Source organism: Mytilus galloprovincialis, chromosome 1, assembly GCF_965363235.1.
Source record: "Mytilus galloprovincialis chromosome 1, xbMytGall1.hap1.1, whole genome shotgun sequence".
In the NCBI taxonomy this organism is placed as follows: Eukaryota; Metazoa; Mollusca; class Bivalvia; order Mytilida; family Mytilidae; genus Mytilus; species Mytilus galloprovincialis.
This window is the reverse complement of record NC_134838.1, coordinates 117,285,208-117,298,766: the sequence shown is the minus strand read 5'-3', so window position 1 is coordinate 117,298,766 and position 13,559 is coordinate 117,285,208. Positions and strand designations below refer to the sequence as shown.

Below are 13,559 nucleotides of genomic sequence, written 5' to 3'. Positions count from 1 at the left end.
TGAGAATGCCAATTGTTTGTTGTAAAAACACTCGCATCAAACGTGACGAATATATTGCCAATCAAGAAATTAAGCGTTTATGATCTATCAGTTTTAGAGATTTTTTTCTTTAATCAGTTATTTATTTACATAGTAAGATTTATCTCTCCTTTAGAAATTACTTGTTTTTTATGTTTATAACAAAGCAGGACTAATTCTTTCAATTTTTCTTTTAGTTTGGAAGTAATTTCTGATAGTATATTGATATTGAAATTGATCATTTTTCAAATAACATGAGCAAAGAAAGTACTAATAGTGTCACCTACAAATTGTTTAAAGACAAAAAAAAACCCCACATTTTAGGAAATTACAATAGCAGGAAAATAAAAGATATTAAGTATCTGGTTTTTGTTGTTGATAAAAACAAAATCTTTTAAATTCTCCTTTGCTTCAAGATTTTTTCCCCAGTCATATTTCTCTATTCTAAAGCATTGATCCCGCCCACCCAGATTGCCCCCCCCCCCCCCAAAGAAGGTTCCTTCATATTCAATCTGTACATTTGTAGGTTGATCGTGTCCAGCCATTTTTAAAAGGGGGTTCCTAACCCAGGAGAAAAGGGGATTGGTTCCAACTTTATGTCCCCATTCAAATGCACTGACCGTCCAAATAAAGGGGGTTCCAACTCCGGAACCTTCCCCTGGATTCGACACTGCCGGTCGTCGGGTTTCTCATCTAGACACATTTCAATCAGTGTGTCTGAATATGAATGCTTGTTTATTCTTGAGAAGAGGGGAGGGGGCTTTTTTTATAAAGCCGTAAGATATATAAAATACATTTATGATTACCTTAGTTAAACAGGTAAGTACTTTGGATTATAATAATACCTTTATCTTTAGTTGATTCTAGCAAATCCAACGCTTGACTCATGTTGTCGTTCGTCTTATACCCAGCCGTAATAACAACTGCATACAAAAATCAAGATGTGGTTTTTTTGTGACAAGTATACACGAAACGGCCAACCTTGACCTTCTGATATATATAAGCACATGGATTTAACGGGATATGAAAATCAGCAACTTTGACATTTGTAAAATTTACTCACTTATCAAAATATGAACGGAGATAGACAAAGTAAGAAAGTAAGGTTACTATAGTGGAGTTTCATGTAAACATATAATCTTATAAATCATGGTTTGATATTGTCAATAAATATGCTATCCGTTCTTTTTCATTAAATAATCAATGTTAACAAATACAGGATGAAGCACAGGGTGTTTGTTAGTTATACACCTCGGGATACGGCTTGTCTTGATAAGAAACCCCTCCGGCGGGGTTTCTTTTTCAGACATACCTATCCCTCGGTGTATAACTATTACAGAAACACTAAAGTGCATCAAAAAACAAAACGACAATGCAATACACATAGAAACGAACTATAAGATAACAATTGTCATTTTCCTGACATGGTAAAAAACGTTTTAAGAACAAATTGTGGGTCGAACTTAGTTTTGTGGCTAGCCAAACCTTCCACTTTTATGGCAATGTTAAATATAACAATAAAATGGCAGCATTACATGACAGGACTACAATACACATAAATGGAAGAACATACAGGACATAGAAACACACAAATAAACAATACAATAGAACAATACGACAGGCTAATAGTTATTAAAGATACCAGGTTTATAATTCAATACGCCATTTGGTTATGGTTATTCAGGATTTCTTTCTTAGTGTCATGAGGGTATATGTGGAGTTTTCAAGAGAATTGTCAATATCTAATGCAATAATCAAGCACTTTATGAAAGTGATTTTCACACAAAAACGATGTTGTTTTGGACTTTATCGGGGACAATAACACATTTGTTATGGAGTTAAGACGGGTGCTTTGTACCATTTGGGTTTCAAAGATTGACGAAGCACATGTTTTAAAAGGGTGTTCCATTACTTTTTTTAACTTTTAATTTGTGTCAAAAAAAAGTAGTTAAATAAACTCATCATAGATACCAGGAATAAAATGTTGTATATGCGTCAGAAAGGTCTACAAAAGCCTCGATCATCAGTGGCACTCGAATCAATAAAAAGTTAAACAGGTCAAATAAAGTACGAAGTTGAGGAGTATTGAGGACCAAAAATTCCTAAAGGTTTTGTCAAATAAAGCTACGGTAATCTATTCCTGAGGTAGAAAAGCATTAGTATTTAAAAAATTCAAAGTGTTGTCAACAGTTAATTTATGATTACGACCATATCAAGGATTCAATTCATGTCAACACAAGAGTGCCGAGTACTGGGCCGGTGTACAAGTATGCATTCTCGCGTTTTAATAGACAATTACCTGAATCAATAATTATTTTGAAGCTTGTTTTATAATTGATAAATTTCGGCTGATAATATTTTGGGGCTTGGGAAAAAGACATTTCACATAGAAGTGTCATTGATAATGCTTAGTTATAAGAAATTACGTTTAAAAAAACTTTCATATCTTCGCATGGGTTGGACGAAGTTCAGATACAGTTTGTTGTATATTGATGTCTGGCGAGCGGGGAAAGAAGAAACAAATCAGGTTAACAACTAAAAACTAACCAAGTCGTGTATACTTGGAGCGAGTTCAGGTTAGTTGGTAGGACCAGCTTCTCTTTAATATGCATGTAGACCAGATTCAATTAAAATGTAAAAAAAACGGTCAAAATCTTAACATCATTTTTAATTATATCAGTCTTTAATAAATATTAGCCTGTAAAAAAACTTGGAGCATGAAGTTATGTGGTTCGGCTGTTACATTTTCATAGGAATAAGATTTGATTGACTTCTATATCACTGTATTAAATTGTGAGTTGGTAAAAAAGTACATATAAAACACACTCATATAGCTACTTAAGAATTTATTAGCTCAAGGTTATCGAGATATATTTAGTATTCTTAATATAACATAGCGGAACCAATCACATTCTATTTAGAATCCAGTTCCTTATCTGGAAGAACAATGCTCCATGACCAAATCACAAAATACAACTTGACAAACTTTAAATAATAAACAAATGCAGTACAATTTTGGATCAAACTTGAAAATTATTTTCAAGAATTGTTTTTCAATTTATAACGGAATTCTGGCCGACCAAAGCTGAATGACCAGATATTCAAGTTGGTGCCATTTGGGCATGGTATAAAGCTAACACTAAAAATCAAATAATTATTTTTTTGGTTAATCTCATTCAAGATACGTTTTTCCAATTTATATTTTAAAGTGATATAATGTACAAGTAGAATCGGAAGTAGCAGATTATTTGTCAGTGTATGAAATGTAACTTGTGTTAAAAGCCTGACCTAAATATGTATGTTCCTTCTAAAAATTATGTTAAGTGTTCAAGGAAAATAATACGTCGTAAAACCACAAAGTATGTACTCTACATATTTAGGTACTTTTTTGTATACCAAATATAATGCACTCAGGTTAATCATACAAGATGAATTTCACAACAAATAAATAATTTTCCCGTCATTTCACCATCATTTGTAAGAGGTAGGAATATACTCTTCAAATGAGTAGTCTTACTTACATGCTGTAAATATATATACAGTTCCTAGTTTTTAGGTCATAAAAAAACTTATTTTGTTGAGAACTACACTATTAAATTCCCATAACAAATACATCGAGGATGAAACATCGAAATACTAGATCGTTTGATCGACATTGATATAGATGGACGACTTCAAACTGAATCTTTTGGTAATAGCCATAATTTCAACTTTTCTAATGTCAACTTCATGTTTCTCAGCATTAGCACACCCTTTGCTCCATCTTATTGCGTTGCCATGTCTCAGTTAAAACGTGACTCTTGTAAAAATCACAATTAATGGGTTTGCCCTTATACAAAATCATCTCAAGGAGTATGAGGATAAATAACTGAAATCGACACTACACAATTTTAATGGTCACAATAACGAATTGGTTAACAGGTACGATGTTTCAGTGTCTCAACTCACCAGAGATACGTTTTCGCAGTTTAATATCTTCTGAAGATCTGTAATTTCATTAATTGTTTCCTATTCCTGATTGTAAAATTTTGTCCAAGTGTTAATTCGTATGATATTTTATGCATGCACAGCAGGTGATGATAACTCTGTGGACACACATGAGTTTGCTCCTTTTGGAATTCATGCGAATCTCTAAGTGTTTGTACATTGTAAATCCCTTGATATATCTCCTTTTAATCGATTTACTAGATTAAACAATGTTAACTTCTGTTGCCTTACTGCATTTATCATCATTTCAGCATATAATCTAAAGCATCCAATAAGATCATTAAAGAAAAACAACAAACAACTGTATTCCGTACGTACCATTTATTAACAAACATGTATAAAAAAAAATGGCATATTTCCCTTCACATATTTGCATATCTTTCTGATTCTAATACTGACACACACTTTTTAATAAAATATGATAAATACAGAAAACAGTATGGGAATAGGTACTGGAAAGAAAGTCATATCTAAAGAAATATTTTCAAAAATTGTTCTAAATGATTTCTTTATTTACGACTTTAAGGCTCCTGTTGTTGGCTGTTAGTACATAAAATGTATTTTTACATCTCTGGAAACCCTTAATACAATGTACTTAATAAAGGATTTTGATTCTACGTTGTCTCTGCCAGCATCAAGCATTTTTTCATAAATATATAAGAAAATTATTTTATGATTGCAGATAGATCCATAAGATTGCAAACTTTTTTTAAGAATACCTAAAATATACTTTCATAGTGCATTTCTAATAAAAAAAAGCATGCAAAAAATGGAACACTTGGTTCATCATGGAAAATTTCTGAGCTGCAGTGCAATCCAGAACAAATGTATTCCCATCTGCAAAATATCGACAACAGTCACAATAGAAGAATCTTCAGAAGTTTAATAAATTAAACTGGCATCTTTAGATTGAGTTATTTAACTTTATCAAAAATTTATTTTTTAAGATAGCTTTTTTTTTTAAATATTGCATTATTTTCATTTCTACTACTCTTTTCATTGATTTTAAATAACTTTAATATATACACATAAATGTGTAACAATGTCATTAGATTTCAATGATGTCAATTCTATATTTCCAAACATAATTTGCAAAAAGTTTAATTGGTAATTTGATCTAGATGTTACCACCATATTCTAATCAACTAACTGGCCTAATGGTCTATGATTGTCTTTAATGTGATAAAATAGCTAACTAGATATCAATATATACAAAAAGTATTAAGAATACACAATGATTTTTGTTTCCCAATATTGGGCATTTATTGACTGCATGACTAACTTCATATCATAATTTCCCAAATGAAATAAAGCTATTCACAAAAACTCACTGGAATTCACCTAACCATTTTAGTTTATAAATATCATTAGAAATGAATGAAATCTCTTCATTACTGACAAAAAATACCCTGCTTCATTTCATGAATAATAGTTCAATAATGTTACTTAGACAAATGTGAATATATCTTGTCAAAAGACATCAGGTATAAATGAAAAAATAGAAAATAAGATTATCTTGCCAAAACTGTATTATATTTATCACTATTCTAATGAGGAAAAAGAAGATGTGTGGCTTATGTCAATGAAACTACAACCCGGCCATCATACAATATTACAATATAACAAGAATAAGTCACCCTAAACCCTTATTAATAGAAAATGATTATTATAAAATATATGACCCTTTCAAGCAGTATTATCAATAAATATGAGTATAACTTATAAATTACAAATGTGTAAATCAGTAAATCAACAGTTATCTAGTACGCATGACATAACAGAGCAGGTTTCTAATAAATAAATAAAATAAAAATTAGTAACAGTAGTTAACATAAATAGACAATAAATAAACAACAAGAGTGCACACGCTGAAATGTCTCGCCTTCTATACTAATCATTGATATTATGTTGATAGTCCTAAGTAAAAAGCTAAGCTTTATAACAACTGTACCATAAACTTAACATTAACCAAGATAACTAAACAAAGACCAATGAACCTTGAAAATGAGGTCAAGGTCAGATGAACCATGCCAGGCAGACATGTACAGCTAACAATGCTTCTATACAACATATATAGTTGACCTATTACTTATAGTTTAAGAAAAATAGACCAAAACACAAAAACTTAACACTGTGCAATGAACCGTGAAAATGAGGTCACGGTCAAATAAAACCTGTGCGACTGACATAAAGATCATAAAATATTTCCATACACCAAATATAGTTGACCTATGGCATATAGTATTAGATAAAAAGACCAAAACTCAAAAACTTAACTTTGACCACTGAACCATGAAAATGAGGTCAAGGTCACATGACATCTGCCCGCTAGACATGTACACCTTACAATCATTCCATACAACAAATATAGTAGACCTATTGCATATAGTATGAGAACAACACACCAAAACACAAAAATTTAACTATAACCACTGAACCATGAAAATGAGGTCAAGGTCAGATGACACCTGCCAGTTGGACATGTACACCTTACAGTCCTTCCATACACCGAATATACAAGACCTATTGCTTATAGTATCTGAGATATGGACTTGACCACCAAAACTTAACCTTGTTCACTGATCCATGAAATGAGGTCGAGGTCAAGTGAAAACTGTCTGACAGACATGAGGACCTTGCAAGGTACGCACATATCAAATATAGTTATCCTATTACTTATAATAAGAGAGAATTCAACATTACAAAAAATTTGAACTTTTTTTTCAAGTGGTCACTGAACCATGAAAATGAGGTCAAGGACATTGGACATGTGACTGACGGAAACTTCGTAACATGAGGCATCTATATACAAAGTATGAAGCATCCAGGTCTTCCACCTTCTAAAATATAAAGCTTTTAAGAAGTTAGCTAACGCCGCCGCCGTAGCCGCCGTCGTAGCCGCCGCCGCCGCCGCCGCCGGATCACTATCCCTATGTCGAGCTTTCTGCAACAAAAGTTGCAGGCTCGACAATAAAACCATACAATAACTTCTTTTGTAATTTGTGACCCTGACCTTACATATTCATATTTACACTGTTATCTTTCTGATGCTTTCCCCTCACCCTTATCTACCTTGTACATATACGTTGCCCTAACCTAAAAGAAAGAGAAACTAAACCCTCAGCTCATTTGAGTCCCTTCTAAAAACAACAATCAATGCATATTCAATGATTACAAAATATCTTATCACTGTTTTATATTAACCTAAACCCCTGTTATCACCAAGCTAGTATACATTTGTTATGCCTACAGTAACTTTTATGACATGGAAGACAATAATATATGTGAGGTTGTAAAGCTGGAGCTTTAAAAAAGTATCTGAGGTCAAAATATCTTTCTAAATGCAATTAAACATACAAAATCAAAAGTTTCATAATATCACAAAATTAAGCACTAAAATAAAATAATAAGATTACATACAACGTTATCACCGGTCACAACAGTTCAAACACTAACAAAACTGCGCATACTTAAACAATTGATATGTCTTCATAACGGAATAAATTAAAATCTGTTTCATCAATCAACATTACAATTATTGTATCCTAACGGACATTTCATTCCAACACTTAAAATACATATCATCTGTTTATACCTTGCATAATATAGTGAAAACTATTAGATGAATACAATACACATAGTCACTCTTACCACGTTACATATAACTATTAATCTGCAGCACATTAATGTTTATCTTTTTAAATTAAATTAATATACATGTAAATATATTTATAGATTTATTCTAAAACTAAAATAGGCATGAGAATTAATGATTAATTTTCCAAAAGAGTTTTCAGTTAATTATATATAAGCCAATACAAACAGTTGTATTGGCAGTGGTGGATTTACCGGTTGGGGGGGGGAGGGGGGGCCACAGGGGGCACGTGACCCCCCCCCCCCCCCCTTCAGGTCACCAAAAAAAATTCTAACATAATTTTGTTGCTATTCCAAAATACAGTTCTCAAAAATAAAATTCCTTCTTCTTCAATTTCAAAACTTGTTTTGAGAATTTATTCAGCAAACAAATTAAACTATTTTTTTAATACCATACAAGATTTGTTTTTTTTTTAAACGGCATGTCATATTTCTTTCCCCTCTTATTTTCAAGGGAAATTAACAATTTGTTTTACCCCTCCCCTTTTCACCAGGTCCAGGAAAAATGAATTGACATTTTCTAATAAATAATCATTTATAAATGCTATTTTATTTCCATAAGATCTACTTTAAAACAGAATCTGGGACTTATACAGCCCAAGCATACAGTTAAATTTGTTTATTTTTCTCGTTTCAATTACCATATGCACGTACATGTACAAGGAAATGAATAGGTCACCATATATAAGGATATGAAGGTGTTTTACAGAGATAAGAATTCTGTGCAAAAAAGTAAGCCTGGAAGGGAGGCCAAAAAGTATAGATAAAAGAAGGTAGAGGTGATGAAATATAATGAAAATATTAATTGATTGTTGGTTGTTTAAAGTCCAGTGGTAAATATTTGATGAATGTTTAGGATGAATTAAAAAAAAATCAATTGACAGGAAAATAAAGTATTAAGTGAAATAGTTAAAAAAAAAAATAGAAAACGATGATGTGACCCCCCCCCAAAAAAAAAAAAAAAAAAAACAAAAAAAACAACAAACAACAAAACAAACCCACCCACACTTGCATATACATGTATACATCTCTAAAAAAAATATATAAATTTTGGTTTCATGGTGCTCCCTTGGTGAATCGAGGTTCTAGATCCACCCCTGATCTACAATATCTGGTTGTTTCAGTTTTATAATACTTTATCATTTTATGTTGAAATTCTGTTTTTTCAAGTCTATATTAAGGCCTCTTTTTCAGTCTGATATCTTTGATGACTTTTGGTACATAAAAATGATAAGGTACTTAATTGATAATCAGAGTGCACATAGTGTATTTAAAAATGTATACACTTCTCAATATTGTCTTTTAAATTAATAGAATCAGTAGTGCTGTAAGAACACTTCTTTCAAGAAAAGCAAGACTATATAGTACAGCATGCACCAAAATATCTCATTTTACCTACATAGTTAAAGGTTTACCTGTACTTGAGAAATAAACTTCATATGTAAATTTGACAAAGTTAAGGTGGTACCCAACACCTTAACTAAAATTAAGATGGCTCGTATAATTTTCATAAAATTTTGAAAAAGTATTTACTTTGAACCTTTGACAAAAATATAAAAATTTCAAAAATTTGAACCAACTGTTTAATCAGAAAAATTACACTGGTTATATAGCAGTTTGACAAACACTTATTTTGATCATTGAGAAGCTTAATATTCCCTCAACAACACAATGTCATTAAAACGTTCTGCTGATTTTACAGAGTTATCTCCCTGTAGTATTAGGTACCACCTTAAAAAAACATGAAAAATACTTTTTGGATTTGTACTTCATTTGCAGAAACAATTTTGGTCAACTGAATAATTTTTGAATGTCCTCTTGCAGTAAAGTAAAATCAATTAATATAATTGGTTTTTCTGTCAAAGTATGACAAGCTTTTTTTCATTTTTTAAAAATAATAGTTTAAATTAGTAATGATCTGATACAAATAAAACTTTGAAACCAATTTGATAGATTGATTAATTGGTGGTGTCTCATACCATTTTCTGCATGTTTGGCTACAGATTGGCTATCAGTTTTTACTTGTGAAGAAAGATGGGTATACAGAGAGCATCACAAACCCTTGGCATGAGTTCTGGCATTCCTAGTCAATAAAGAAAGGCGTATAACACACATGCTACAAGCAGGCACCAATTAATCAATCTATCAATATCATATCCTCAATGTTGACAGACCAGGTATTGCTGTAAATGAAATACTTAGACCTCTCTGCCAAACAAGGTCCAAAAACATATTTGAAGCGTTGCTTTTAAATAAACATTATGGCAGCCATAAAAAGGATTTCCCAGTGAAACCGAAGTGTCTACATACATAACCCATTAACTATACACATTCACCACATTCTTCCTGCAATTGAAACAAGTGGTGTAAAATAACCACTTCATTTGTCTTAAGTTCAACAAATATTAAAAAAAACACTCTGAGTATCATCTTCCTTCTTCATGAGTTACAGTATATTTATCTTGTACATCAGCATCAGCGTCTGTAGTCATTTTATCTGTATTCCTCTCAAATAAACTGAAATAGAAAATTATCATTATTTATATTTTTATTCTGATCACAAGGAGTCGTGAAAAAAATTAGAACATTTATTTTTCCGATTTCCACTCTGATACAGGGCTGCATTAAGATGCAATATTTCTTTTCCCATTTGCTTTCTCCAAAAAGTGGATTCATTTCATCATGGAAACGTAAAAGAGAAGATGCACTGCTCACCTTCAATATGGTTTGAAATATATGTTTTGGTAAAGCTGTTGCTCAGGTGAATGAAGTTGAAAAAGCAAAATTCAACATGTATACAATGATAAAGTGACATTACAAGTGATTTTTTTGTGCTAGAGTGTCTAGAAACTAAAATTAGCAAGAATGTGTCCATAGTACATAGATGCCCCACTCGCACTATCATTTTCTGTGTTTAGTGGACTGTGAAATTGGGGTCAAAACACAAATTTTGCATTAAAATTAGAAAGATCATATCATAGGGCACATGTGTACTGAGTTTCAAGTTGATTGGACTTCAACTTCATCAAAAACTACCTTGACCAAAAACTTAAACCTGAAGCGGGACCAATGGATGGAAGGACAGACGAACAGATGAACGAACAGACGCACAGACCAGAAAACATAATGCCCCTCTACTATCGTTGGTGGGGCATAAAATTCATACAAGACTAACTAAAGCCAGAGGCTCCTTACTTTGGACAGGCGCAAAAATGCAGCTGGGTTGAACATGTTTTTTGAGATCTCAACCCTCCTCCTATACCTCTAGCCAATAGAAAAAAAACAAACACTCTTTACAAGGGACCTAATGATTCAAAAGTTAAATATATTATCACTGTGTAGTAAAACCTTCAAATACTGACTTTTGGTTATTTGATAAGTTGCAGAGCAAAACACAATAACAGGAGTGCACACACTGAAATGTCTAGCCTTTTTTACTTATCCTGATGTAATTGATGGTTAAAGTCGATAATATGAAGGTTTAACTACAAGTATGGCATGCACAGATACATGTAGAACTTTTTAATAACAAATGTTAGTTCAATTAGATACAATTTTTACAAATCTAAACAAAATAACATGGCCTTTTCAGTTCTGAATAATCGTCAGAGAAGAGAAAGCATGATGAAATTATAAGTTTCAATCTATTGCCATATTACAGATTTATTTATTATTGTAGAATAAAAATGTCACTTGAATATTTAACATCAAATCCTTGATCATAATGGACTATACAAACATTATACATACAAAATTGGGTATAATTCAGTATTCTGGCATTGTTGGTATTTATAAATGTAAATACGAAATTATGATGTTCAAATTTCTAATGAAAATAACAAGGAAAAAGAGCATCACTAAAATAGCATGCTTTTAAAATAAATGTTATAAAAAGAAAAATATGCAATGACAAGACTTTGTACTATTGAATACTATTTATTCACATGTTTTTGATAAACACTTTTAATTATATTTTATACTGTAAATTTGTCAAAGAAATAAACATTTATGTCCTCATACTAAATCTTAAGGGCATACAATACAGTTTTGAACCTGTATTTACAAGTTGATGAAAATTTGCATATAGGCTATTTTTTACCTGATTAAATCAAATATGTCATAAAAAATATACCTTCATGTGCTACTTTTTGAGTAAAATGAGGTCGAAATTTTGTATATTTGCTCAAAATTCAGATTTGTGTCCGTATTTTCTTTTTCGAAAGAACGACGTAACTTTTTTGCTTTAAAAGATAAACACAAATTGTTTTTTGTTAAATAATCGGTAATTTCTGTATTTTATAGGTATCATTGAAAATTATGTAATTTTTATTCCGAAATAACTCTATATTTATCAAATGTTAATGAATAGTGGAAAAAACGTCATTTTTTGCTGCATGTTTATCAAAATTAAAAAAAAATGCGCTATTTACAGTGTTATAAAATTTAGGTCACATAATCTCCTTGCAAAATGAAACAAATTGCTGTTTTAAAAAATAGGGGTCCCTCCACTTGTTTTCAAATTAAATCAGTCGAAAAATGCATCTTTTCCCGATATGTCATAGTTTGACGTCGCGAAAATAACATTTAACGTTAGCAACGTCATTACCTTCCCTGTAACTGTATCGTATGCCCTTAAATAACGCTGAAAGTAAATAACAGTTTTTTTTTTTAGATTGACCTTGTGCCTCCATAAGGTAGATATGCCATAACAGGTTACATATAGTTTTTGGGTTAATTACCAAAATCAAGGTCTTAGACAAAAAATATCAATCAAAGGCAGCAACTCCTTTAGGAGTCATCTGCTAATTTAGGTACACCCTCAAGGAGTTAGATCTCAACATTCTGAACATTTTATCCTGTCAGATTTTCTCAATCTATTATGTATGCATTGTTTCCCATTTTGTCATGTTGGAGACATTGCAAAATGTGTTTTTCTCAATGTTGAAGGCATGACTTTAAAGATCTATTGTTGCTTATATTCAATATGTTTTGGAATCTACTGAATAATTGTCTCAGTGGCATAGAAGTTAACAAGTAAAAGTCACCTTACAGTCATCAAAAAGAGCACACCCATACTGCTTGGCTATAAAAGGCCATGAAATGTGAAAGTAAAACATTAAAGATATGGAAGCTATCAACCTAATTTATGTATCAATAAATGAAAAACAAATATGATAACCAGCAACAATAAAACAGAATTTAACAAAAATAAAACACCATTGTAAAATACATTTTGTATCAAAATACCTATTTGGATAAAGATGTTGCTTATGTCTAATTTTCAATGACAAGATCTAAAAATGAGGCTTTTTCAGCAGTTCGTGCTGTTTTACACTTGCTTTTAGAAGTTTGAAGCCATTAAGCCGAAAAACATAAAAAATACAAATACAAATGTTGTACAGACACATGTTTTATGAACATCTGAAGGACGTTATTTGTACTTTATTCAAGAGTCAAAGGCATGACTTTATCATACTTTCTTCCTTCCCACTGACCTGTTTTATGGAAATTTCATGATAAAAACCTTTTGTTTTAATCTCAAAAGATTAATTTCATGTCAAGAGAAATTATGCCGGTTTCTCATTTTTTTCTGAAGTTTCCTGTTTCAGGAAATATCAAGCTTTGTTTTAGTTCATAATAGTAAGTATGTCAGTTCCTTATAAAATCCTGAATTGAATGTTTCAAGTCAAGTAAGATTTTACAATTTTCCTTTCTGTTTTCAGAGATTTTATCATCCAATCTTAGTTTTTACCTCAGAGAACTAATTTCTGGTCATGAAATGTTGTCATTTTCCTTATACAGTCTGCATCAAAATCTTTTTTTGGTTATAAAGGATTTTGATGCAGACTGTATAAGCAATAATGATAAATCATTTTTTAAATCGTAAAAGCCCCATCCCC

The 13,559-nt window shown here is 31.4% G+C and overlaps 1 protein-coding gene across 2 annotated transcripts in view; it reads right to left on the bottom strand.

The window, feature by feature from the left end:
- Positions 1–5,852: 5,852 nt before the first annotated feature.
- The window catches only part of LOC143053966 (patched domain-containing protein 3-like), a 62,625-nt gene continuing 54,918 nt past the window's right edge, over positions 5,853–13,559 (bottom strand). For both annotated transcript variants that reach the window (XM_076226797.1, XM_076226802.1), the window contains one exon: positions 5,853–10,176. In XM_076226797.1, coding sequence (XP_076082912.1) covers positions 10,086–10,176 — 91 coding nt within the window. In that variant the 3' untranslated portion in view covers positions 5,853–10,085. The remainder of the gene's footprint in view (positions 10,177–13,559) is intronic.